General features: G+C 47.3%; 1 protein-coding gene across 1 annotated transcript; it reads left to right on the plus strand.

Moving 5' to 3' along the window:
• Positions 1-12,537: 12,537 nt before the first annotated feature.
• LOC127328893 (uncharacterized) lies at positions 12,538-20,714 on the plus strand. The gene is made up of 4 exons (XM_071825511.1): positions 12,538-12,748; positions 12,839-13,095; positions 13,572-13,649; positions 20,565-20,714. Exons 1-4 carry the CDS (start codon positions 12,538-12,540, stop codon positions 20,712-20,714), a joined length of 696 nt encoding a protein of 231 aa, XP_071681612.1.
• The last annotated feature ends 5,651 nt before the right edge of the window (positions 20,715-26,365 follow it).

Raw genomic sequence — 26,365 nt, forward strand, 5'->3', positions numbered from 1 at the left:
GCCTGGCCCGGAGGCGGACGACCTCTTCTCGGCCGGCGGTGTCGATTTATGGAGGAGAATTTGGCTTTGGCTTTGCGCCACGAGGACGTCCGGGGTGACAATCAGGGGCTTGGCGGTGGTGGTCCCTTCCTTCGCCGGAAGTGGTCGGCCGGATTGGGGTTGGTTGTGGCGATCTTCTGATCTCACATCTAGTCCTAGCAGCGAGTTGGGGATGCGCGGCTGCCGGTGAAAACCGTTCTCCGATCTTGGTCGTGGCGGATGATGGCGACGTCACGCGTCGTATCCTTCTTGAAGGCATCGCCGCTGCAGTCTGTGTCTTCTCACTCGTGCTGCTCCGAGGGAAACCCTAGATCTGGGTCTCCCAGATCGGACGATGGCAGCGCTCTATGCGTCGTTCTACTTCTTGGGCTATCGTTTTTGGAGCAACTGCTGGACGGTGGTGGGCTACGGCGGTGTGGTGTTCATCTACTCCGTCGACGATGGTGAGTCTCGGCGGCGTGGCGCAGTGGAGTATCAGTGTTGGATGCGGGATGATGAACGCGCGTAGGACGATGGTGTTGTCATGCGTCATGGTGACGTCGATGGCAGGTCTAGCAAGGTCAATGTGGTGATCCCTCTTGGAGATGGGTTCGAGGAAGATGGCGGTAGCGATTTCAGCGGCGTGTTCAAGGGCGTGCGTTGAGGATCTGCTTGACTGGTTTTGCTTCTCACTGGCCAATGGGCGGCTTGGGAATGCATTCAGTTTTAGATGATGTGCGTTGGTGTATTGTTAGGGTATTGGCTTGTTCATGGTCACCCCCTTCATCGCTCTTTTAGGTATAGCGAGTTGTCACTAGAAAGGTGGCTTCGAGTTGATCTTTGTATCTTCCTTGTAAGGCTTTGTGAATAATCTAATAAAGAAAATCTATGTCCATCCTTTGAATGCACTGGGTGCTCCCATTTCGAAAAAAAAAGTTTGTCCAGTGCACCTCTTCAGAACTAATGAAATCACTGACTAACTCCAGACAATCCACTTGTCGGCACCACTCTTGGGATCTAGTTGTCCTCGCCAACCTTGACAGATGATCCATTGCCAGTGTGCCATATTAGGCCAATTTTCAGAAGCTCGAGGCCATGCATGATGTCTATCAACGTATGCGAGGATCGCTTGGGGAAACTTTCAGTCAAGATGTCCCCATTTATGATGTACTGTGCTTTTAGCACCCAAGCATACAAGGATTCGGGCCAGTGATCATTCGCGACCCTTCCTTAGCGAGATTTTTTTTTCGAAATGGGGAAATATCGCCGCAGCTTATGCATCAAAGGATGCACACGGCTTTTTTTATTAGATTATTCACAACATCTTACAAGAGCAATACAAAAGATCAAAACTCGAAACCACCTCGCTAAACCTACAGAGGGATGAAGGCGGTGACAATTCACCAACTCATATCATCCAAAAACCAAATGCCTTCCCAGACCGCCCAATAGCAGATGAGAAGCACATCCAGTCAAGCAGACTCTCAGCATACGCCAACGCACATGCCATAGAAGTTGCTACCGCCGTCTTCCTCGACTCCATCTTCAAGAGAGATCATCACATTGACCATGCCAGGCCTGCCATCGATGCTGCCACGGCGTCAGACGACTCCACATCATGCACGTGTCCATCACACTGCGTCCGTCCCGACACACCACTGCACCATGCCGTGGTGACTCGATGACGCCGACACAGCAAAAGCACACCGCTCCACCTCAGCACCACCGCCATCCGTTGTCTGCTCCAAAAACGATACCCCCAACAGGGAGAACGGCATTGCGCGCCGCCATCGTTTGATCCGGTAGACCCAAGTCAGGGGTTTCCCCCGGAGCAGCCCATACGAATGTAGCTGCAGGAACAATGCCTTCAACAAGGATGCGACGAACAAGCGCCGCCATCGTCCGCCATGACTGCAGTCAAGGCCGGTTTTCACCGGCAGCCACACCACGCCGTCTGGGACAAACGCAGCTGTAGGAACAATGTCTTCAACAAGGATGCGACGAACAGGCGCCGACATCGTCCGCCATGACTGCAGTCAAGGCCGGTTTTCACCGGCAGCCACGCCTCACCGTTGGGGACTAGATGACGGATCGCGAGACCCGCCAAAATAGCCACGAAACTGGCCGATCCCCTCCGACGAAAGAGGAGACCGCCACCGCCCAAGCTTCCTCATGTTGCAGACCAGACCCAGGAGCACCGCCGACAGCCAACAGGGACGCCAGAGATGCAGGTGTATACAGCCTGACGAAGCCCAAATGGGCTCAGACCTAGCCCGCCTACCCGCAGACATGGCCGTCCGCCGCTGGAGATCACCGAGGAGCCCTGGCCGCCACCGCCGTCTGTAGTAGTGCCTTAGATGGCCGGAGCGGGCGCCGCCGCTGCGAATCCATGTCGACGATCGAGGAGATCCTCCGCCGCCACCCCGCCAAACGGGCTTTGCCTGGCGGCGCCTCCTGCAGCGGCGGCAGGCGGGGATGAGCACAGGGGAGGGAGAGAGGACGGCCGCCGGGCTGGGCACCCCGGTGCGGCGCGGTGCGCTGCTGCATGGGGGTGGGAGAGGTTAGGTTAGGTCGGGAAGAGACCCCTTAGCGAGAAATGCTTTTCTAAAACACTCACAGCCATGGAAACAAATATCTCGTCCATCCTTGCTTTTGCACGGTCTTTCCAATCCAATCCAATGGACTTACTTTTGTCCATCTGTGTCTTCCCACCAGAAGTTAGAAGAAGTAGTGCTTAACTGGTTGTTTACAGACCTTCTTAGAACATGAAGCAACGCATAGCATTAGGGCATTTCTAGCGGCGCGACGCATTTCAGACGTCCGAAATGTCCGTTTGCATCGCGCGGCGGACGTGAGACAAATCGTTTTTTTTTTTTCGCGCAGCGGACGCGAGACAGATCGTTTTTATCCGCGCGTCCGTTTGCACCTTGGGGTTGCTCCAGCGGCCCGACGCATTTCCGCGCTTGCATCAATTTATGAAGTTTCCAAACAACAAAATAAGGAAATCAACGAAGTCATAGTTATTACATTTAAATTTTTAATAATCTACATGAAAATAAGATAGTATTTCTCTAGGTATGATCTTCATGGCCAGCCAATGTTCACTGATGCTCAATCAGATCCGTCTACAGCTGTTTGGAGACGTTCTCGTTAGTGACTTCTACATTGATATTTAGATACTCATGCCAAGATGAAGCTCCAGGAAGTGGCGCCACCAGCTCACCTTGAAATTCCCAGTGGTTCTCATTGCGGCCATCAGGACGCTCATTCTCAACGATCATGTTGTGCATGATCACGCAGCATGTCATTACCCCATGCATGATCTTCAGGGACCATGTTCTTGCCGGGTGACGGACAATTGCCCACCGAGCTTGGAGCACACCAAATCCGCGCTCCACATCTTTCCTACAAACCTCTTGCATCTTGGCAAACCTCCTCGTCTTCTCGGAGTTTGGATTATGGACAGTCTTCACCAATGTGGCCCAGTCAGGGTAGATGCCATCAGCAAGATAATATGGCTTGTCATATGCATTTCCATTGATCTCATAGCTCACCCGAGGAGCTTTGCCTTGCATGAGCCGGTTGAAAACCGGTGATCGGTGCAACACATTGATGTCATTGTTGGAACCGGCCATGCCAAAGAACGAATGCCAAATCCATAAATCTTGAGATATGACAGCTTCAAAAATGACAGTTTTTCCCTCCTCATGCCCGCTGTACGCACCCTGCCATCCAAATGGACAGTTTTTCCACTCCCAGTGCATGCAATCTATGCTGCCAATCATTCCTGGGAACCCTCTAGACTCGTTGATAGACAGGAGCCGCCTTGTATCCTCAACAATTGGCTCCCTACAATAATACTCTCTGAACACGGCAATCACGGCTCGGCAAAACCTGTACATGGCCTCAAGGAAGGTGCTCTCACCCATTCGAAGATACTCATCGAATATATCCGCAGCCATTCCATATGAGAGCATACGAATAGCCACAGAGCATTTTTGGTAGGAGCACTACTATGATTTTGCTTACCGCCGGCGCACAGAAATTGCTACCGCCGGCGCCTTGCTGTTCGCCGGCGATCACCTCGCCGGTGGTAAAGTGCTACCGCCGGCATATTCGTAAGCGCCAGCGGTAAGGTGGAATTACCCCCGGTGGTTTCAATTGTAAACGCCAGCGGTATTTTTTTTTTAGGATTTAAAAAAAAAATGTGGGCCGCCGACCCGGTCACCCGCTCCGCCTGGTCGCCAACCTCTGCTCCACCACCTTCCCGTCGTCGATGCTCCACCGCGGCGCCATGGCCCCACGCCCGCGGGCCTCCATCGATCCCCCCGGAAGACCGCCTCGAGGGAATAGGCGCCGGCCCCGGATGCGGCTGCGCGCCGCGAGAGGGCGAGACCGACTGCGAGCGCCGCCGCTCTGCTCCGCTGCCGGTGGGCGGCAGCGTGAACTTGGGCATTTCCTGCTTGAGCTGCGCCTGGCCCACCTCCAGCTTCCGGATCTTCTTCAGCAGCTCCTCCCCACTGGACTCCATCGATGGAGGCACGAAGTGAATCGGACCAGCAGCATCACCACCACGGCCCTCCAAAGCGCTCCAAGGCCGCCTACTCCCTCACCTCATGCGAGCTCGAAAGGCCGCTCCTTTCGCCAACCTCTGCTCCACCGCGGCGCGCCATGGAGAAGGGGGCCCGCAGCTGGTGGTGGAGGTGGGCGTCCTCCCTGGCGGAGGGGGAATCGGGGGCGAGGCGAGCTGGGAGATGTGGCGAGGCGAGCCGAGGGAGGCGGTGAAGCTAGGGGAGGCGGCGGTGCTGGTTGCAGGTGGTGGCTGCCGGTGACCTCAATTCTCTTTTGCCCCGATCTAGATGTGAGAAAGAGAGAGCAGTTAAGGCAGCTGATGAGAAAGATCAACGAACGTGGGTGCGGCCGTGCGGTAATGCGGTTAAGATATGGGTCATGGTCTCCTTTATCCCCGGCGAAAATGAATCGTAGATGCCGGCGGTAATTTTGGCCCAAATAATCCACACGACCCCATTTTACCCCCGGCGCATGCGAATTGATTTCGCCGGCGGTAATTAGATTACCCCTGGCATCTCCTAGACCAAACCGCCGGCAGTAAGGTGAGGCGACCCTGGAAGGATTTACCGCCGGCATCTTTAAATCGTACTCGCCGGCGGTAAGAAATGCGGCTATAAGCTAATTCCTAGTAGTGGAGGTGAAGCCTAGCGCACATGTTGCATCGTGCCTGCATTGAAAGTAGGGGTCGTAGTTTCTGACGCCACGTAGAATGACCAAGAATAGATCCCTTGACATCCTGTATCGGCGCCGGAACAGTTTTTCCGGGAAGATCGAATTGGTGAGGTGGAAGTAGTCCTTGTGGAGGCGGGCATGCCCTTCCACTCTGTTGCGCGGCAGGTTTTTGGAGCGCCCCTTCACAGAGCCCCGGTGCTGCGGCCCCGGGTTAGAGGTGAACTTGTGGACCATGGAGGCCGCAGTAGTTGCCAATGTCTGCGTTGACTCATCGGACTTCTCGTCGGAAGAGGAGTCGATGACCTCCGCGCGGAACTTGTCCAACATCTGCCACATGTCCATCTGCGTGGGTACAAACTACGGATCAATGGCCGCGCACAATAGCGCCGAAAACACGAGTAAGAAACCTACCAACGCAATTGACCGAACAGGTCGTGGGCGGCGCGGAAGGGCGGCGCAACCGGGAGCGTTTCGCTCGAAAACAGCAGGCAGGTACGCGGCGGAGCCAAGCCCGAGTACGATCCTGCTCTCCCGCGCGGCGAGATGGGAGCCGACGGCGACTTCTGCGGCCCTGCGGCGGGACGGCGACGAGTGGGGTTGGGGTGGTGGCGTCGCACTAGGGCAGCAAAGACGGGGAAAAAGAAGCAAATCGAAGCGGTCGATTTCGTTGTTCCTGACATATGGGACCGGGTAAGAAATGGAGAACGCTCCGCAGGACCGCCGAGCGTCCGCGGAGACGCAAACCTGGCGCATATTTGGGCCAGGTTTGCGTCTCCACGGACGGCCCGGTCACTTTGCATCATCCCGCTGGAGCAGTCCCCAGACGCATTTCCGGTCACGGCGACGCGCCGCTGGAGATGCCCTTAGTTTGTACTGCGTGCAAGACCGATTCACTGGCACCCCTTAGCCTGCTTTTGACATCGTCTGTGCCTTCAAGCCTTTAACTTTTCATCTCTCTTCTATAGTTAAAGTTTTATGAAGCTTACAATCTTTTTAATCACAGGCTTAGGAATAAAACGTGTCACCTAATCTAACAAGGATGTGCATGGAAATTTGGTCATCCACTGGCATTTTTTTGGTGTGAATTTTCCACATGAAAAAGGACACATGGTTCAAAATCTTTAAAAGGAAATACCAACCTGGACGGAGTGAAGGACTGCTTTGTCTACCCGACACGTGGCTCAGCATGCCGCAAGAAAACCAACCAGAACTGGTCTGTTTGTGACACTTGTGGCAAAGCGAATCAAAGGAGGGATAGGATGTCTGAGTTTTCCCTTTTTTCAAGATTTTAATTTTTAAAGAAAAATATTTAAAAACTATTCATCCAATTACAAACTTTTTTTATTTTTGAGATCCTCGCACCGAGATGTTCAATACTAGATCGCATGTTGATATGTTTCACGAATTATTTTCTTTGTAGTTCCAACACTACTGCAGTTGTACTCGCGTTTCACTGTAGTTATACTTCGGTTCCTAGCATACGTTATATTTCAGGGTTTAACATATTTGTATTTTCGATGTACTCCGGGTTTTACTATGGTGTATTTTGGTTTCGGTGCGACTATATTTCGATGTACTTCGGGTTTCACTACGAGCTGTACTTAGTATTTCGTTATAGTTTTATTTTGAAGTACCTGTGAGTACACCTATGATGAAATTGTGGAAGTACGCACCGGCACAAAACTAAGGGCATTTCCAACATGGCTACGCAAATCGGACGCCCGAAGCGACCAGCTGTGTCCATTTGCGTCGGTTCAAATGGTTAAAATTGATGCGCGTCCATTTGTGTTTAGGGTGTTCCCAGTCCGATGCATAAAAAAACAGTAATTTGTTTTCATTCATTAAAACCCATAATTTACATAATGATAAAAAATAAAATTTAAAAGGGCCACCAAGGCCTGCTAAAACCTACTATTGCTCGTCATCACTTACGAGGTCGATGATCTTCGGCCTATGCCATGGCAGTTTGTAGACCGGCGGTGGAGGATGAAGGGGAGCCGGCGGTGGCGGGGGAAGGGCCGGTGGTGGAGGAGAAACGGGAGAATGCGGTGACTACGACCATGGATCCCAGGCCAGGGATGGAGCAGGAGACGGCGCGTGCGCGTGGGTGCGTGTCGGCGGGGCCGGAGGAGTTTCCTGCGTCCCCCTGCGCCAGCAAGGATTCACGAAGCTAGACGCCGAGGCCATCCCACATAGCGAGCTGGCCGGTCGCGCTTGCTATTGGCCATTGTGATGGCGATGGCCTCCACCTCGCTGATGTCCGGCGGATGGATCTCCGGATCCCAGGTCGGGCTGCCGCCATCGTTATCGTTGTCGTTGGATCCAAGGACCTGAACGTCATTGAAGTCCTCGTCCTCATCATCGTCCTCATCGTTGTACTCTTCGTCCTCGTCATTGTACTCGCCCTCGTCGTTTTTGTTCTCGTACTCGCCCTCCTCATCGTACTCGCCCTTATCGTCCTTGTACTCGTCCTCGTCGTCGAGCTCGCGGGTGAAGAAGTTGACATCGTCGAGGTATCCCGCTCGGCGGCACGCGTCGAACTCCCGCACCCCAAATGAAATCCAGTTGTACGAGGTCAGCGTGAACGCCGGATCATCGCGTAGATCTGGCGGCAAGATGGGTCAGCAGCGCCGGACCTCCTGGCGGCGCTCTCGTCCCTCACGGGGCACGCAAGGGACCGGTACGTGGCTGGAGTTCAGGTACCAGCCCACTGCTGACAGACCCGCATCCGTCCATGGCACCGACCGGTTCTCCTCCCAGAGCCGGCGCGGGAGGTCAACGGGGACGTACCGCTTCTACTGCGCCTTCTTTTCGGAACCCAAGCCACCGGCCTCTTGGTCGTTCTTCCCCTTGTGGTATGGCCAGCCCTTCCCCATAGCGCCGATTTTGTGTGTGTGGCAAGTTGGAGGGCTCTGGCAATGGCGTGGGCAAGGAAATGGGTGCCGCCAACGGCCCTTAAAAAAGCTTGGATGCCCCAACGACTTCAATGCCCTAATCAGCACAAGGGGTACTGCTGTTATGATCCCCGCACGCAGAAAAAATGCATCTCAAGACATGTCACATTTGATGAAACACGATTTGCCTCGCTACCCCATGCGCCTCTTCTCGGGGAGAGATACACACACGCGCGATGACAGCTTTGCCACCGCCCACTCTATGTGCTCCGATTAGCGTTCCGACGCCTGGCAGTGCACACGGCTCAGATTCGGTTGACCACGCCCACATCCGCTTCAGACATAAAGGACCATTGAGGTCCGGCCCTATCATCGTACTGGACTTTTCGTTTTTCTTCTCGTAAGCGGTGCGCAAAGTGTACAAAGGCGAGTCTCACGGGCAGCGGCACGTGAGGGGTCTCCCGAACTTCATGGAAGACGCAGTTAGGGAGTTGGAAGATGCACTTTGGACTCCTGCACCAGTAAGAATTGAACTTGAATAAAAAGTCGGGGTAGCTAGTCACTCCGTTACTGAGGAAAGAGAGGATGGCATTTCCATAAGTAGACTATCCTTCTTACTGAATCCTTATCCTGCCCTCTCTACTCGGGAACAATTCATTATTAACTCGTACTGAAGGCAAAGCATCAGGGTCACTGTCAGGTGGGCCCATGCGAGAAGCGCGTGAACGCGTCCACTGGCTGCGTAGTGTCTACTTAGACGCATTCACGAAGCATATTTGGATCGTGTTTCCATCCGCATGGACTTGTCAGTATGCGTTGGGTTGCTCGACGTATCTTTTGACCGCATGGTTCCATGAGCCCATTGGCGATATCCTAAGCTCTTGGAGATAGCTCCACGTGCGATACACACTCCGCGGTGCACCAGCAGGCATTCCTGAAGGTCGATTTTTTTCTTTTGTTAGCGGTAAACCACATGCTTCTGATTGTACTTTTTAGGGGTGTTCTGATTATATACATGGGCTACACAACTTAGGCTGCTTAATCAGACGGGCCGTGATCCAAATTTACTGCGGACGTAGACGAAGCACATACACCCATACACCCGGTCAAAAAGACAAGCCCATCCAGACCAATTAATAGGCCTAAGTTTACACATTGTCTGTAGGCGATCCCTATTCTCCGCCTAATGCGGGAACGATCTGACGCTCCGCATACCCCCTCGTCTATGGGCCCGGCCCATGAAAGTTCAACTCGCATACTTATCTACGGACAGCCAGTTCTGTTCCTGCCTTTTTTTCCCGGTTTTTTAGGTTCTGCTGGTTTTTCCTCTCAGGTTTCTGGTTTCGCCAGTCGGTTATTCTTAACTTTTTAAATTTTGAACTTTTTCGTTTTTGAACATTTTTCAAGTTAGTACTCTTTTAGATTTGGACTGTTTTTGAATTTGAATATTTTTGTAATTTGAAATTTTTTTAATCTGAACAATTTTTATGTTTGAACATTTTCAGATTTGAACTGTTTTGAATTTGAACAATTTTAAATTGAAACATTTTTTGAATTTGAATATTTTCTATTTTGACTAATTTTTAATCTGAAAATTTTCGAGTTCGAACAATTTTCATATTGAACTTTTTTCGATTTGAATAATTTTTAAATTTAAACATTTTCATATTTCAACATTTCTAAGGTCTACTAAACGAAAGAAGAAAAGAACGAGAGAAGCTTTACGTGGTTAACAGGGTTTGTATGTTGGGCGGAGCCCATCTTAGGTCGGGACACCTGATTCTCTAAGCGGACCAGAACACAATCGCCGCTCAATGCCGTTGTATAGGGCAAAACCTATACACCGACCAAGTCGATGGCTACCGGCCACCGCACACCCCCTGATCGGGTATGGGCCAGGCCCATTTGGGTCTGTTTAGCCTGTGCAGTTCGTTTTTTCTTTTTCTTTTTTCTTTTCTGGTTTTCTGTTTTATTTTTTTTTCTGTTTTCGGTTTTGTTTATATTTTTTAGATTCGAAATTTTTAATTTTTTAAAATTGTTCAAATTGAAAGAAAAAAATAAAAAAAATGTTCAAATTTGAAAACCGTTCAAATCTAAAAACCGTTCAAATTTGAAAACCGTTCAAATTTAAAAACCGTTCAAATATGAAATTTGTTCAAACTCAGAAATTGTTTAAAAATTTAAAATGTTCAAATTTAAAATTTGTTCAAATTTTAAAAATATTCAAATGTAAATTTTGTTCAAATTTAAATTTGTTCACATCGAAAATTGTTCAAATCCAAAAATTGTTCATATAAAAAAAACTAGAAAATAATGCTTGTTTTCCGAAATTTTTGTTTTCCGGAAAATATACAAATTTTGGAAATTTTGTTTTTTCCGAAAAAATTTCACATTGGCATTTTAAATTTTAAAAAAAAGAAAAGATAAAAACAGCAGAAAAGGAGAAAAACAGAAAAAACGAAAACAAACGTCACTGGGCCGGCCCAACAGGCACCCTGGGGGGTGCGGTGCCTGGTCCGCACCGACCAGGGTGGTGTATAGCACCTCCCTTGTATAGGGGCTCCCTTGTCTGTATTAGCTACCCACTCATGTGGATGGGCTGTGACTTTCTTTATAAGAAAGGCCTTGCTTTTACATTTGACAGACAGCTCCGGCCTATATGCTGCTGTTCCGTGGTGGAGGTACGTAATTTTTACCAGAAAAAAAAAAAAACCTCAGCCCTCAGGGCTAGCTAGCTCTTTGGTAAGAGAAGGCCGTGGTAAAGACCACGGGAATCTCAATCGATACTGGGTGTTACGGTCGCAAGAACAACCGTCTGATTGCCGATAGCTCAAACCTCAAAGCCTTGTACTGGTACAAGCGCGGTACGGGCAATGGGGATTGGGGAATCAAATGTGCTCCTTTCCGGCGGGATTCCGGGCCTGGCGGCCGGGCCTCCGTGGGGGCGTCCTCATGGCCCTGTTTGTTCTCCCCCACCTCGAGCTTGTGCCTGGGGAAACCCCAGAGGACTGGACATGAGCGGCGTCACGGCGACAATGCCTTATGAACTGGTGCTCCGTCTGACGGGCAAGGCCCCTCTGGTATTGATGATGATGGAAGCTCATTCTAATTGCTTGGAGCGGAGAGGACAGCCGTTAGGAGGTGCCGCCGCGGCGCACATGGTGGAGACGAGATGAGACACGAGAGACGGAAAGGATTCAGCAGGGTACGGTCAAGGTCTTGTTCACTGCTCATGTGGTGATGTTCTCATCCAAGCTACTCCTACTCCCGTTTTCAACCTCGCGGCGCTGGCTGTTCCCCACGCGGCGCGAGGGCGCCTTAACAGATTAATCACCCCAACTTAAGGCGACACGGCCTCCTCCATAATCTCACATGTAAGCACGCCTCTGCCTACTCCGTTCGCGCAGAATTCAGCATCAAACCATCTCCAGTCAGCCCGGCCTGTTCTGGAGTACTATATTTTTGCGAAAAAATATTGATGTTTGTATCCCCCGAAATTACAGGAAACTTAAACAAAAAAATTTAAAAAATAGAATAGCTGCCTTTTTTCGTATTTAAAATATTTATATATTATATTGTTTTGTTGGGATCCAACGGTTAACTCACTAGCACAGCTTGACCCAAAACCCTGGGTTTCTAGGCAGACCGTAGTTAGGCTTAGACTAATTAAGCTAGCTTTGTACACTAAGGATCCCTCTGTCTCTCTTCCGCCTCCATGTCGGGATACTAGAAGACAAGGATCACTGCACTCTGGGATTAGCTCAGATCTTGGTTTCTAGTGTACTACTAGTCAGGAAACTAAAGAATAGATGCCCTACGTGTATATACCTAGCTGGATCTACGCATTCCAAAAGAACATACGAACTGATACTGAACTGCAGCAGCCAAGAGAACCCCTGTCACGCATGTACTTCTGCTCCAGTACCATGTGGCTTTGCGCCAATCTTTGCCAGCCATCTTGGTCAACATCGATCTGGGTCTCTAGGCAAACCCAGACGTTGGATAGCTTTTCTAGTATATGGACAAAAGCCTCTCCACATAAAGGCATAAACCTCTCCCGCGCGCGGCTGCTGTCTCCTCCCTCTTCAGGCTCCAAGTCGGAGGAGGAATCTCTCCGGCGCGGGAAACCCGACCGGCGTCTCAGCGAGTCAGCGTGCTACTCTGACACACCTCCGCCCCCCTCCGACGCGGCCCCGGAGGCCCGGACCTACATTTTCATATCACTCCCGCAGGCCCCCATTTGCCCCCCCCCCCCCCCCCCCCCCCCCCTTATAAAAGGGAAGGACGTGATCTAGGCCGATTCCATTCGATTCAATTCACTGACACACACTATACGGACGCCGGAGCTGAGAAGGAAGAGCCAGAGGGTGGAGCTTGAGCAATGGCGGAACACCATGGTTCCGACGTCCACACTAAGCCGTCCTTGATAGCTGAAGCAAATAGGCTGGTGGGCGCTATCTTGGCGTGTGGCGGCGGCGGCAGCCACCCCAAGACCGTCAAAGCTGTCATAGATTTTCTGATCCAGTTCCGCGGCGGCGCCGGGGTCCCCTGGGTTCGCATGTACCAGCTATTCCCGCCTTGGCAAGAGCAATGTTAGTAGTATCCATCAAAACTTTGTAGAGATCGAGCTAGCTAGCTAATACCTCACATCTTGGTGATAACTCCATCATCTCACCGATATGCAGGTGGCCTTCTGAACCAAGAATGGGACAGAGATGCTGTGCTGGAAAGAGCCAAGGTGATTTTCACGTTGATCAACACCCATGGGAACACCATTAGAAGGACGGCTTTGGGGGGTGGGACATGGAAGGGCACAGGAGCAGAGACCATCGGAAACAACCTCGTCCTCACCAAACTGTATTACAAAAGGGACGGCGCAAATAGGCCCAGGGAGGAGGGATTCACTGTTTTTGAGTTCCATCTCGCAATGGACCTGCAGGTACGTAAACATATGCTTGCTCCCGTTTCCGCCTCAAAGTTGTCTGCTCTCAAACCTCATTTAACCTAACCTGCTGGCCTACTTGTAGCACGTAGATCGATTAGTACCAAAAGCCTTTTTCTTGTGCCCGAGCTTATGTAAGGTTCTACTGCAATGTTTCTGATCATTTTTATCAGGATTTGTTCATATGATGATCAATTCCTAAACTGAGCCTTTATTTATTTTTCAATTTAAAAGCCTTTTGCTGAACAGTTTATATACTGTGGCTGCCTAAACTTGTTTTTGTTCTTAAACTAATGCCCATAATTTGTAATTTCCTACAATGTTTTTCACATGTAAAACAATAGGTAAAAATGAGGTTCTAATCCATGATTTTTTTATTAAATGGCATGTTTCATTTTCTCAAGTTGATTCCATGGTGTAACTATCTCTGTGTCTGCAACAAATTATTGATCTTTGGTGGATTCTTTTATTAGCCTCGAGTTGCTATATGTGTACTACATCGAACGGACTATCGGCATGCTATTCCGGATTTGAGGGAGTACATACATGAGGTAAATATCTTATCTCCTTCCAAAAATTTACGGTTACCCATGTTAATCTATAGGTTTCTCATACATAATTTGGAGGGTTTTGATACATGTTAATTTTTATGGAGATATTTTTTTATCAAAAGGAAACAAGACAACCAAAATCCTACAGATTGTTTTTGATACCCTAGTTTCATAGTATTTCAAGGAAGAGGCTAGACCCCATGGATTCTTCCCTTGCGTTTTCCATGACCTTCTCTCTTTAACTTCCGCAAATTCTTCTGGATTATTGAAAGCAAACATGTTCGCAACATTAGTATTCCGGAACTATCCATGATACTCCAGTCCGCTGGATTTACTATTAGTTCAAGCATTTCGAGCATCCTGGTCCAAATATCCCCAATGAATTTTTGTACAGCTACGTGCTAACACAATGAAACACATGTATCAATGCATGCATCTCTGCCTATAAACCCTACCTATTCGGACCTGCCAGAACAATTTCGCTCTTTCAAGTATGGTTTTAATTTTATGGGGAAAATCTCTGATAAAATGATATTTACACCATATGTGATTTGGTTTCATGGATGAGTTCCACGAAATAGTAAATTCCAATTTCAACCCTCTAATTTGATGTTTGTGACAATAATTATCCCATGACATAAAGTTTCCCAGTTTGCCCTATTTATCAAAAGTAGTTGTACCAACTTTTATCCCATCTTATTTTGGGATTTTTCTACTAGGTGATACAAGATCGTCATGTCTATATTGCTTGCCTTATTGGAGCAGTATTTCGTTCAACCGTGTTTTGTCCCGGACAATCTTCCTCTTCTAGCAGCCTCCCACCTCCATTAGGCTACCGCTGGGCGTTTGGCTTATCGCATCCTCTCCCACAAGTGGGTCGTCTTTGATGATCCAACAGCTGCTACACTTGCATTGATGTTTGACTGAAACTTGCGGTGAAGCCAGCCCCTACTTACGTACCAGAAACATGAACGATAATTGCCTAGAGTAAGAGCACAACTAACACGTACTTCAGTAGATTACTACTAGTGCACCATCATGCTGCAGTAGCTAGCTAGCTTAGTACTAGTACGTCAAGTGTTTAGTTTGCCAAGCAGAGAGAAGAAGAAAAACATAAGATCATGGCATTGCGGCGACCGTCAATCCAAGCCATGGCGCCGAGGAGTAGGCCGCACCCGCACAAGCATACTAGGACGTATTTAGTCGATGGACGAGGACACCGAATGCTAGTGTTGTAGTGTCATATAGTGACCGAGACGACGATTCGATGACATACACAGCCACAACCCCAGAGGGAATGGAGACGATGGCATCATGGGTGAAGGTGCGCTTAGCTAACAAGGAGCAAAGGTGATGTCACCGGGTAAAAGTTCAAAATGGGTAAAAAGTGGCACATGTTTTACTAAATAGGGCAATTCATGTAACAAAATAAGGAATTTATCACTCTTCACGAAATTATGTCCTCTGTGAAATCCAAAAACATACGAAAGAGGCACGGACCAAACAGTTTTTGTTGTTGTGAAGTGGTGTTCACTCGTATGTGTGCTACCTTCAAGGTTCACTACACACGCCAATTAACTAAATTGATACCACTCAATTTTATTTTTGATAAGTTTAACAATTGATTCAACGCCGGTACAATATTCTCCGTAAGATCTACTCAACAGTTTTGCTAGGAAGACTATTGAGTTCTCAAATCTGTTATCTTCTTTCAGGGATACATTCCGGGAGGAAATAATCAAGCAGAACAGCAGATGGTGCATCCCCTGGGACCGATTTATTCATCAGGTATTAAAAAATCACATATATATATATATGATGGTGAGGCCTTTCAGAGTTTAAATAAAATTGGCACAAACTATGTTTCGATATTGGTACACCGAAGCCTAGATCCTAGTATCTAGCTACATACCTTAATTATTCATGCAATATGGAAAATAGATGGTACTCCTTATATATGTGTCGAATTACTTATTGCGGATTGATCTAGACGCGTTTTAGTGTATATATACATGCAATTTAGTTATATTTGTGATATGTAATTCGAGACAAAGGGGGTACATCATATTACTTTTATACTTTGTACCACTGTACTTTAATAACTGCAGATTTGTTAAAACACCTACTTGGACTTGTGTTTGAGCTTTAAACCAGTAATTTTGTGGAATGTGGTCTTCATGCATGATAAACATAATCACGCCGGGTCTATATTGAACTAAGGGGCCGGTCAGCCAATAGTAAATTTGTCAGTCATGTGGAATTTAGTTTTGGCTATATAATACATGTCCTCATTATCTCTGTGTTGTGACATATGGAAGTAAACGGGCTTACATTGTCTAATAATTGACATGTACTACATTACCTTGTTAAATTGCAGCTCCCATTGTTGGTGAACTCATGAATGGTACCCGATTTGATCGACCCATTAACCAAGCTTCTGACAATGAGGTAAGGGGCCCATTTACAACCAGAAAAAAAAAATGCTCATCTTGGTGTTGGATTTCCTGTGCAACCTGATGTATGCTTAGTTGCTATACCTAGTACATTTGAGCTGTATGATTCTGTTGCCTTAGTCTCTTAATATAAGACTATAATTGGGAACTGGGGGAGTACTATATATATCTCATGTAAGATGTTTTAATTAGTATGCTTATTTTGCGTTTTGCGTGCTTTGTCATTTTCTTATTGGCACTGAGTTAGAGAGATTGAAATTCTTGTTAAAATTAAGGACTTCGATGATCTGGGTGTATAGAGTACCGAGTAATCAACAACATGCAATTTGCACGTGACGGGTGTATTAGCTTGGCAGCACAACCTACACCTCAATTTCTCAGTTTTATTCACAATGAAAATTATATAGTAGAGATGTTCATTCTTTAATATATACCATGCATGTTATAAGATTAGAGAAAATGTTCAGATCAATGATACACCGGCCTGCCCGCGTTGATTGGAATGTACTGCACTATTCAGATAACTCCGAACCCTCCGTCTCAGATCTAGCTAGCTAGCAGCTGATTAAGTGATTTCTTACATGATGTTTTGTTGTATGGAATACTTGTAGGGGCTAAGCTAGCTGGCATATATTATGCCTTATATTACGAAACTGCATGTAAATATGTTGGCTTGCCAATAATCCTCATACAGCTCTGCAATACAAACGTAACATATAAAGTTTAAACAGAATAATTATTACGGCCAGATGTCAATTTTCCCCTCCGGAATTCCACCATCCGCTGCTCAATATGGGCTTCCCGAGGGCATTGGTCAGTTTTTACAAGATGATCAAATATTTAGGTATTATACACCCTCTTGTTGCCTCAGCGCATATCCTTTTTCTCTGTGTCAAGTAATATATTGATTAATTTGCATACATGTCAATGCATACTACGCTAGAAACAAACTAATAACAGTCTATGATTTTATGCGAGGTCAACCCAGACATTTCTCACCTCCAAATTATTTAGCTACATGCATGTGCTTACCGAAAACGAAAACACGGACACACGTGTGCTTCTGCTCATTCATGCGCCTTGCATTATTAAACAGTTGGCTACATGTGCTATCTACACGCACACACGTGTGCAAGAATAAAATTATATTTTACAGAAGAAAATTATGCTATATAATTTCACTAGCTGTAGACCGATAATCTCCTGTATGGTTCCATTTTTTATTTTACTATATATACTGTAGTGGGGAGACATATTATGATATGAAGTAACCTTGGGCAATTGCTTTTAATTTGCAGAGTATCGGATGCTATCATGCTCCTCCTGGAAACTCTTTGATGAGTCTATCCAACACTTCGCCTATGAATGATCCATATAATGTAGCCATGGTATTCACTTGTCGTTTCCCTTGCAATGATAATGCAAGTGGTACTTGCTAGTCAAATAGTATCAAGTACCAACTAGAAGTAACCTTGGAGATTTCTCTTGATTTGCAGAGCTTTGGATACAATCATGCTCTTCCTACAAACTCTTTGGCGAGTCTATACAACACTTGTCCTATGAATGGAAACAACTATGATACGTCCATGGTACACTTTCTTTCTAGTTTCCATTTCAATGATGATGATGCATGTGATGTTTGCTTCTTACTTCCTCCGATAGGATCAAATAGAAGTATAACCTTGACGATTGCTCTCGATTTCTAGAGTGATGGCCAATATGATCATGCTCCTCGAGGAAACTCTGTGGTGGGTCTATCCAGCACTTGGGCTATGAATGGAATTGGAAACCCATATTATCCGATCATGGTACACTTACCTACTAGCTCTCCTTGCAATGACAATACATGTGATCTTTTCAAATAGTACCAACTAGAAGCAATTAATCTCGTGATTGCTCTTGATTTGCAGAGTGTAGGATATGAGTATGCCCATCCTCAAAGTTCCACGACGAGTGTACACAACACTAGGCCTTTGAATGGCATCCCATATGATACAACCGTGGTACGTTTCACTTCTATAGTTTCCCAATTAGGCCGTCTTTAGTAGGAATGTATTAGAAATGATTACGAGGGATCGATAATACCGGTCTATCCTGAAAATCCCAGAATTGCCAAATGTGTCATCGTTATGCTGGTATTGGACCAGGCTACACCCCAGTATTCCCCACAAAAATCGCAGATAGTGTATGTCCAATCCACTATCGTGACCTAGTGTTTTATGGGGATTGAGATGGAAGAAGCTAGAGTGGTTGGTGATGAAGATATGGGTTTCCCCAAAAACTTGCGAGGATTATCCCCTATCATCCATGCTAATGAACTTTTGTCAAACAAAGCCTAAATCATAATACAAGATTAATATCAACTAGAAGCTGAAATTGAAGTGACTTGATCATTGCCCTCTGTTTGCAGCTCCCCGAACAAGCTTCTATTGATCAAGTGTCGATGCAGAACGACTCATCCATTACATCATATGGAAATAGTATTTGTACACCAAACCGAAATTCCATGGTACGCTCACTTAATTACCTTGAAACTTGAACTTGGGGTTGGGCCAACTTAAGATCGATCTTGCAATCTTGCATACATAGTTCATATTCTTATTCCACAACCTTAAGAGCTGAGGTAGCTAACACTGTACTGAAAGTTTGGTCCCCTAACTGCCTTGTTGATAACCTGCATGCTTACAATGCATTCTGCTTAATATATATAGTTAATCAATAACATCTTGACTCTGGACAGACTAGTGAAAACAAGCCACTGCAAGTGGATACTTCTCCGTGGGGCGAGCATTTGGTGTCAACTGCACAGAATTATCCTCAAGAAGAACATTTTTCATTCCCTGTGTTTTCGGAACACAACTCAACTTTTGAGGTAATATGATGTACCATGCTCTGTTGGCAATGAATCCTTTCTCCTGTGTTAAAACAGTTACTAATTTTGTATGCCAATATATGCCACAAATGAACGCTTTCACACCAGAAGTAAACTGGCAAGTAATTTGGAGCTAAATGACAAGTAATTTGGAGCTAAATTCTTCACTCCACTTTCCGAAATGTCCTTTGCGTTGTAGTTTATTGCGTTGTTGTTCTGTCTTATATGTGTGTATATGGAGCTAAATGACAAGTAATTTGGACTTGAATGGAAGTTTGCAGCAGTAATTCATAATAGTTTACTAGTATTTCGGTAATTCCAGGTATATCAGTAGTTCTGGTTTGATTTATATTTTATATCCTTTATACCAAGAGAACACTACTAGTATTGATGTTACCTTGAAATTGAACACGAGTTTGGCCAACCAACTAAATTACATAAGTTCAGCGCACGTGACACTACGGGAAAGCCAGCCTTTGCCGTGCTCCACTTTGCACGGCAAAGAGGCCTATACGCACGGCAACGGCTTTGCCGTGCGTGCCCTCACGGCAAAGTTTGCACGGCAAAGCCACCTTTGCCGTGCGCGTGCAAGGATTGCACGGTAAAGCTCTTTGCCGTGCGCTTCCATCTCTGCCGTGCGCTGCAAACGCTGCCGTGCGGCAGGGGGGCTGCCGTGCCCGAGGACTTTGCCGTGCGCTGCTTTTCTTTGCCGTGCGACCGACGTTGCCGTGCGCCACCCTTCGCTGCCGTGCGCGCCTTTGCCGTGCGGGCTAGCTCTACCACGCACGGCAAAGCCCCCTACAGGCACGCCCCAGGAGCTCCCAGGTCTACAGGCTGCCGCCACGTGGCTCCTTTGCCGTGCGTGTGCACACGGCAAAGTGACCAAAAGTCCTTTGCCGTGTGCACACGCATGGCAAAGGGCCCTGTTTTTTTCATTTTTTTGCTGTTTTTTGCTTATTCCCTGTATTTCAAATATAGAAATTGACAATAAAGCATATACACATATAATATAGCAATTGACAATAAAGCATATACACATATAATCTTCAACATAACATCACCAAACACTACGGGAACACCACAAATACATCAAACACACATATTCATGCATACAATGCATTACATAGAGTCCATAGTCCATTCACACAAGTTACATAGAGTCCATAGTGCAATGTCCAATATTACAATCCATTACAAGCATACAATCCGACAAAGTGCACGAAGACCATGCCATCAACCTTGTCCTCCGCTTCCGCCGGCCTCATCGTCATTTCCTTGTGACATATAATCTATAAGGTTGATGGAATGAACATTTGCATTTGCATTTGCATATTGAACACTTGAACAAGTACAAGTAGCGGGTTGGGCACAAGAGGACTCACCGCGGTTCATGCTCCGGATGATGTTCATGTTGTTCACGGTGATAGGTGTCCCCGGGGTCTGAGTGGGCGGTGGCGGCATCCACGGCATGGAGTAAGGTGGAGGAGCAGGAATACTCCCCGGTGGAGAAGACAGAGCCGTCTGGCTCATCAGCCAGCTCATCTGTGCCTGATGCTGCTGCATCATCTGCTGCTGTTGTTGCATCTGCAGCATCATCTGTGCCTGCTGCTGCTGATACTCCAGAACCTGCCGCTCCAAGTTCCGTGCGTGCTCCTGGGCCGCCTGCTCCTTTTCTGCCATCTCCGCCTACAATGTGTCCGCGATGTCATTAACATTTCAATGGAAAGCATGTGCATGTAAATGAAAGGTAGAGGCCAAAGGAAGAACATACCCGTAACCGCTCGACAGCTAGATCCGAAGCCCGTGGCCGGGGCTCTACCTTTGCCGTGCAGCGTTTCGTTGCCGTGCGGCCTGCAGGGTCTTTGCCGTGATGTGTTTCTTTGCCGTGCGTTCTGCTCAGACTTTGCCGTGCGCATGTTCTTTGCCGTGCGCCACTGCTGAGTATGCCGTGCTGTTTTTCATTGCCGTGCGCTGCTCTAAATCTTTGCCGTGCTTTTTGTGTTTGCCGTGCGTGATGTTTGCTGCGCACGGCAAAGATTTCTTTGCCGTGCGGAGGCTCACGGCAATGATTGCCTGCACGGCAACGACAATTTTTCCCGTAGTGCTTCAGAAAACTTTACTAGTCCAGTTTGTTCTTGCTTGATCATAACGTACTTGCAGGCATTCCATTTTGCATAGATAATAACAGCTAGATTTTGTTGAACAGACTAATGATAACGAGCCATTGCTGGAACATTTTCCTCTGGCGGAGTATTATTCCGCGGCAACTGCACACAATTACACTCGAGATGAATACTACCAGTTCTCTGACTTGTCCTGAATAGGGAATACAATTCAACCGTTGAGGTATGTGTCCTAGTGCTTGTTGGCCATCCGTTATTGTTTGCCAATGCCATATTAATTATCACCAGAAATAATTTGTTTGTCAATGCCCTCGAGATGAATACTACAAGTTCTCTAATTGTTTGTTAATGTCATATTATTACCACCAGAAATAAATAAATAAAACAGAACCAGAAATAATTTGACAAGTCTATATATATGATTTAAACCTCCACTCCAGCTTCCAATATTACCTTTGGATTTGTAGTTTCTTGCACTGCTAGATGACGAGCAAGATTTTAAGCATATATTGACCATATTGCAGGTAACAATTGACAATAAAATAAACTGAGGTAACAGGCGGATGACATGCCAAGATTCGAGGCCTCCGAGATATAGAAGATATTGCTTTGGACCAAGTGATACCTTGGGTGCCGCACGACGAATTCTTCTCGCGTTAGGTGTTCTCGAGTCGGACTGAATGTTGGCTAACCTGATCACCTAATGCGTTTCGTAGTCTTTTTCTCCTTTGTCCACCCAGCTCTTGCTCTTGTACAAGCACCGTAGCTAATCTTGAGTTAAATTAATATACTTAGTGTGGGGCTTCATAAAGCTCCTCGTTGTTATATAAAAAGTAAAATATTTGTGCACAATTTAATAGTGTCTTCTTGGCTTCTGTAAACAGCATGACACAGTCTTCAGAATTGGAATGGAAATATGTTACTTAGGGCCTATATGGATCCTCGCAAGCCCATTTCTCGTATCCAATGGGACAAAAAAAACATTCATCTGGTTGCCCTGGTCACATAGATTTCTTGCACACCACGAGTTTTAAATCAGCTCAAAAGTTGGCCCAAAAGACATGGTCGATTCGGCAATTTCGGCGCGGACGTACGGTGAGCGCAACGTGCCGCGGTTTAGAATCCTTCGGGAAGCGCGGGAGACGCGATGTTTCCCGTTGACTCCCCACTCCTCTCCCTCACCGCCCAAAGTCCACTTGATCACCCAATTAGGCATTGCCCTCCATGGTCGCCGTTCCTCCACCACCACCTCCGCCGCGCAACCCCATTGTCCTCCGCAACAAATCACCGCAAGAACTCTCGGCGGCTCTTGAGAATCTGGTGGCGGGAAATGTCCACGATCTGGCGAGGGTGCTGAAATCAGCAGCCTCGCCAGTGTGCTCGATGCAATGCACAATGAGGGTGGCGACTATAACGCCGGCCGATTGCGTCCACATCGGAGGCCGTACCTTGAGCGCGGTTGCGTGGAAGCACTGGTGGAAAAACAGGCTTCGGGTGAGCCCCATAAGTCGCGATGCTGCAGGATCCGCGACAAATGGTACCTTTAGTCGCGGTTCGGGAGGAGAACCGCGACCAAAGGCCTGGGCCCAGGGCGCTCGGTGGCCAGCCGGTGCACGTGGGGGGTCTTTAGTCGCGGTTGGCCAGGCCAACCGCGACTAAAGGTGCCCGAAGGCCTTTAGTCGCGGTTGGCCAGGCCAACCGGGACTAAAGCCCCTCCCCTATATATACCCATCCAGCAGCCAACACTTAGCCATTTGGTGCCATTCTCTTCACAAGCTCACAAGTGGGTGTTAGGTTTGCTTTTGGTTCCTCTTATGCACATAAGGTGTTTGATGAAATGCCCCAAGAGCATGAAACAAACATGATATGAAGTGTTGGAGCCACACTTGAGCTTTCTCATTTATTTTTTCCTCCTCGATCGCGGTTAGCAACTTGAACCTTTGATGTGTCGTTGATAAAATGTGCATGTGTGTGTAGTTCATTGTTTAATTTATATTGTTTGTAGCTAGTTAGTTTAACAAATGCATGATGGTTAATTATATATTTTATATTATAATAATGCAGATGAATCGACAATGGATGTACGGTAACCGACTCTCCGGCGAGTTCAGTGCGGGTTTGAAAGATTTCCTCGTAGTGGCTAATGCGAACAAGCAGGAGGGTTTTGTTATCTGTCCATGTGTTAAATGTAAGAATCGGAAGGGTTACTCTTCCTCAAGAGATGTTCACATGCACCTGCTTCGCACGGTTTCATGCCAAGCTATAATTGTTGGACCAAGCATGGAGAAAGAGGGGTTATAATGGAAGAAGATGAAGAAGGGGATGATTTCATCGATGAAAGCTATCTTGCTCATTTCGGTGATACTTTCATGGAGGATGCTGAAGGTGAAGGGGAAGGTGAAGGGGAAGGTGAAGAAGAGGCACGTGATGATCCCGTTGATGATCTTGGTCGGACCATTGCTGATGCACGGAGACGCTGCGAAACTGAAAAAGAGAGGGAGAATTTGGATCGCATGTTAGAGGATCACAGGAAGGCGCTGTACCCCGGATGCGATGATGGTCTGAAAAAGCTGGGCTGCACACCGGATTTGCTGAGATGGAAGGCACAGGCAGGTGTAGCTGACTCGGCATTTGAAAACTTGCTGAAAATGTTGAAGAATATGTTTCCAAAGAATAACGAGTTGCCCGCCACTACGTACGAAGCAAAGAAGGTTGTCTGCCCTCTAGGTTTAGAGGTTCTCGAAGATACATGCTTGCATCTACGAGTGCATGCTCTTCCGCGGTGAATACGAGAATTGGAATGAATGCCCGGTATGCACTGCATTGCGTTATAAGATCTGAGGCGATGACCCTGGTGACGATGTTGAGGGCCAGAAACCCAGGAAGAGGGTTCCCGCCAAGGTGATGTGGTATGCTCCTATAATACCACGGTTGAAACGTCTGTTCAGGAACAAAGAGCATGCCAAGTTGTTGCGATGGCACAAAGAGGACCGTAAGTCGGACGGGGAGTTGAGACACCCCGCAGATGGAACGCAATGGAGAAAGATCGACGAGAGAGTTCAAAGATTTTGCAGCTGACGCAAGGAACATAAGATTTGGTCTAAGTACGGATGGCATGAATCCTTTTGGCGAGCAGAGCTCCAGCCATAGTACCTGGCCCGTGACTCTATGCATCTACAACCTTCCTCCTTGGTTGTGCATGAAGCGGAAGTTCATTATGATGCCAGTGCTCATCCAAGGTCCGAAGCAACCCGGCAACGACATCGATGTGTACCTAAGGCCATTAGTTGATGAACTTTTACAGCTGTGGGGCAGACCTGGTGTCCGTGTGTGGGATGAGCACAAAGAAGAGGAATTTGACCTACGAGCGTTGCTTTTCGTAACCATCAACGATTGGCCTGCTCTTAGTAACCTTTCGGGACTGTCAAATAAGGGATACAATGCATGCACGCACTGCTTACATGAGACTGAAAGTGTACATTTGCCAAATTGTAAGAAGAACGTGTACCTTGGGCATCGTCGATTTCTTCCGAAAGGTCATCCGAAGAAAGAAAGGCAAGCATTACAACGGCAAGGCAGATCACCGGCCGAAGCCTGCGGAACACACTGGTGCTGAGGTATTTGATATGGTCAAGGGTTTGAAAGTCATCTTTGGAAAGGGTCCTGGCGGACAATCAGTTCCGAAGGGAGCTGACGGGCACGTAGCCATGTGGAAGAAGAAATCTATAATTCGGGAGCTAGAATATTGGAAAGTCCTAGAAGTCCGCTCTGCAATCGACGTGATGCACGTTACGAAGAATAGTTGCATGAACATCCTAAGCTTCTTGGGCGTGTATGGGAAGTCCAATGATACACAGGAAGCACGGCTGGACCAGCAAAGTTTGAAAGACCCTGATGACCGGCATCCGGAACGGTTTCAAGGTCGTGCCAGCTACGCTAGGAACAAAGAAGAGAAGGTCATCTTTTTTGAATGCCGGAGCAGTATGAAGGTCCCGTCAGGATTCTCGTCCAATATAAAGGGAATAATAAACATGGCGGAGAAAAAGTTCCAAAACCTGAAGTCTCACGACTGCCACGTGATTATGACGCAATTGCTTCCGATTGCTTTGAGGGGCTCTGCCGGAAAATGTTCGACTGCCCATTGTGAAGCTATGTGCATTCCTCAATGCAATCTCTCGAAGGTAATCAATCCAGAAGTTCTACCACGATTCTGAACGATGTGATCCAATGTCTTGTCGGTTTCGAGTTGGTGTTCCCGCCATCCTTCTTCAATATTATGACGCACCTCCTGGTTCACCTAGTCGATGAGATTTCCATTCTCGGTCCCGGATTTCTACACAATATGTTCCCCTTCGAGAGGTTCATGGGAGTATTAAAGAAATATGTTCGTAACCGTGCTAGGCCAGAAGGAAGCATCGCCAAGGGCTATGGAAATGAGGAGGTAATTGAGTTTTGTGTTGACTTTGTTCCTGACCTTAAGCCGATTGGTCTTCCTCAATCGCGGCACGAGGGGAGACTAAGTGGAAAAGGCACGATCGGAAGGAAATCAATGATATGTATGGACGGCCATTCTCTCGATCAAGCACACCACACGCTTCGACCAATTCCAGCTTGGTTGCTCCGTACTTTGAGAAACACAAGAATATTTTACGCTCGGACAACCCCCTGGGAAGCCCGAATCCTGGATTAGGAAGGCCCACATGGAGACTTTCGGCGGTTGGTTGAGAAAACATTTAATGAGTGACAATAAGGTTGTAGATCAGCTGTACATGTTGGCCAAGACACCATCTTCGACTATAACGACTTTCCAAGGGTACGAGATAAATGGGAATACATTTTACACGATCGCCCAAGATAAAAAGAGCACCAACCAAAACAGTGGTGTCCGCTTTGATGCAGCAACCGAGAATGGGCAAAAGGTCACATATTATGGTTACATAGAGGAGATATGGGAACTTGACTATGGACCCTCCTTTAGGGTCCCTTTGTTCCGGTGCAAATGGTTCAAGCTAACAGAGGTGGGGTAAAGGTGGACCAGCAATACGGAATGACAATGGTGGATTTCAACAATCTTGGTTATCTTGACGAACCATTCGTCCTAGCGAAAGATGTCGCTCAGGTTTTCTATGTGAAGGACATGAGTAGCAAACCGAGGAAACGGAAAGATAAGAAAACGATCAGTACATCGTTCGATGATCCAAAGCGCCACATTGTTCTTTCAGGGAAAAGAAACATCGTGGGAGTGGAGGACAAGACAGACATGTCAGA

Source organism: Lolium perenne, chromosome 2 (genome assembly GCF_019359855.2).
Source record: "Lolium perenne isolate Kyuss_39 chromosome 2, Kyuss_2.0, whole genome shotgun sequence".
Lineage (NCBI taxonomy): Eukaryota > Viridiplantae > Streptophyta > Magnoliopsida > Poales > Poaceae > Lolium > Lolium perenne.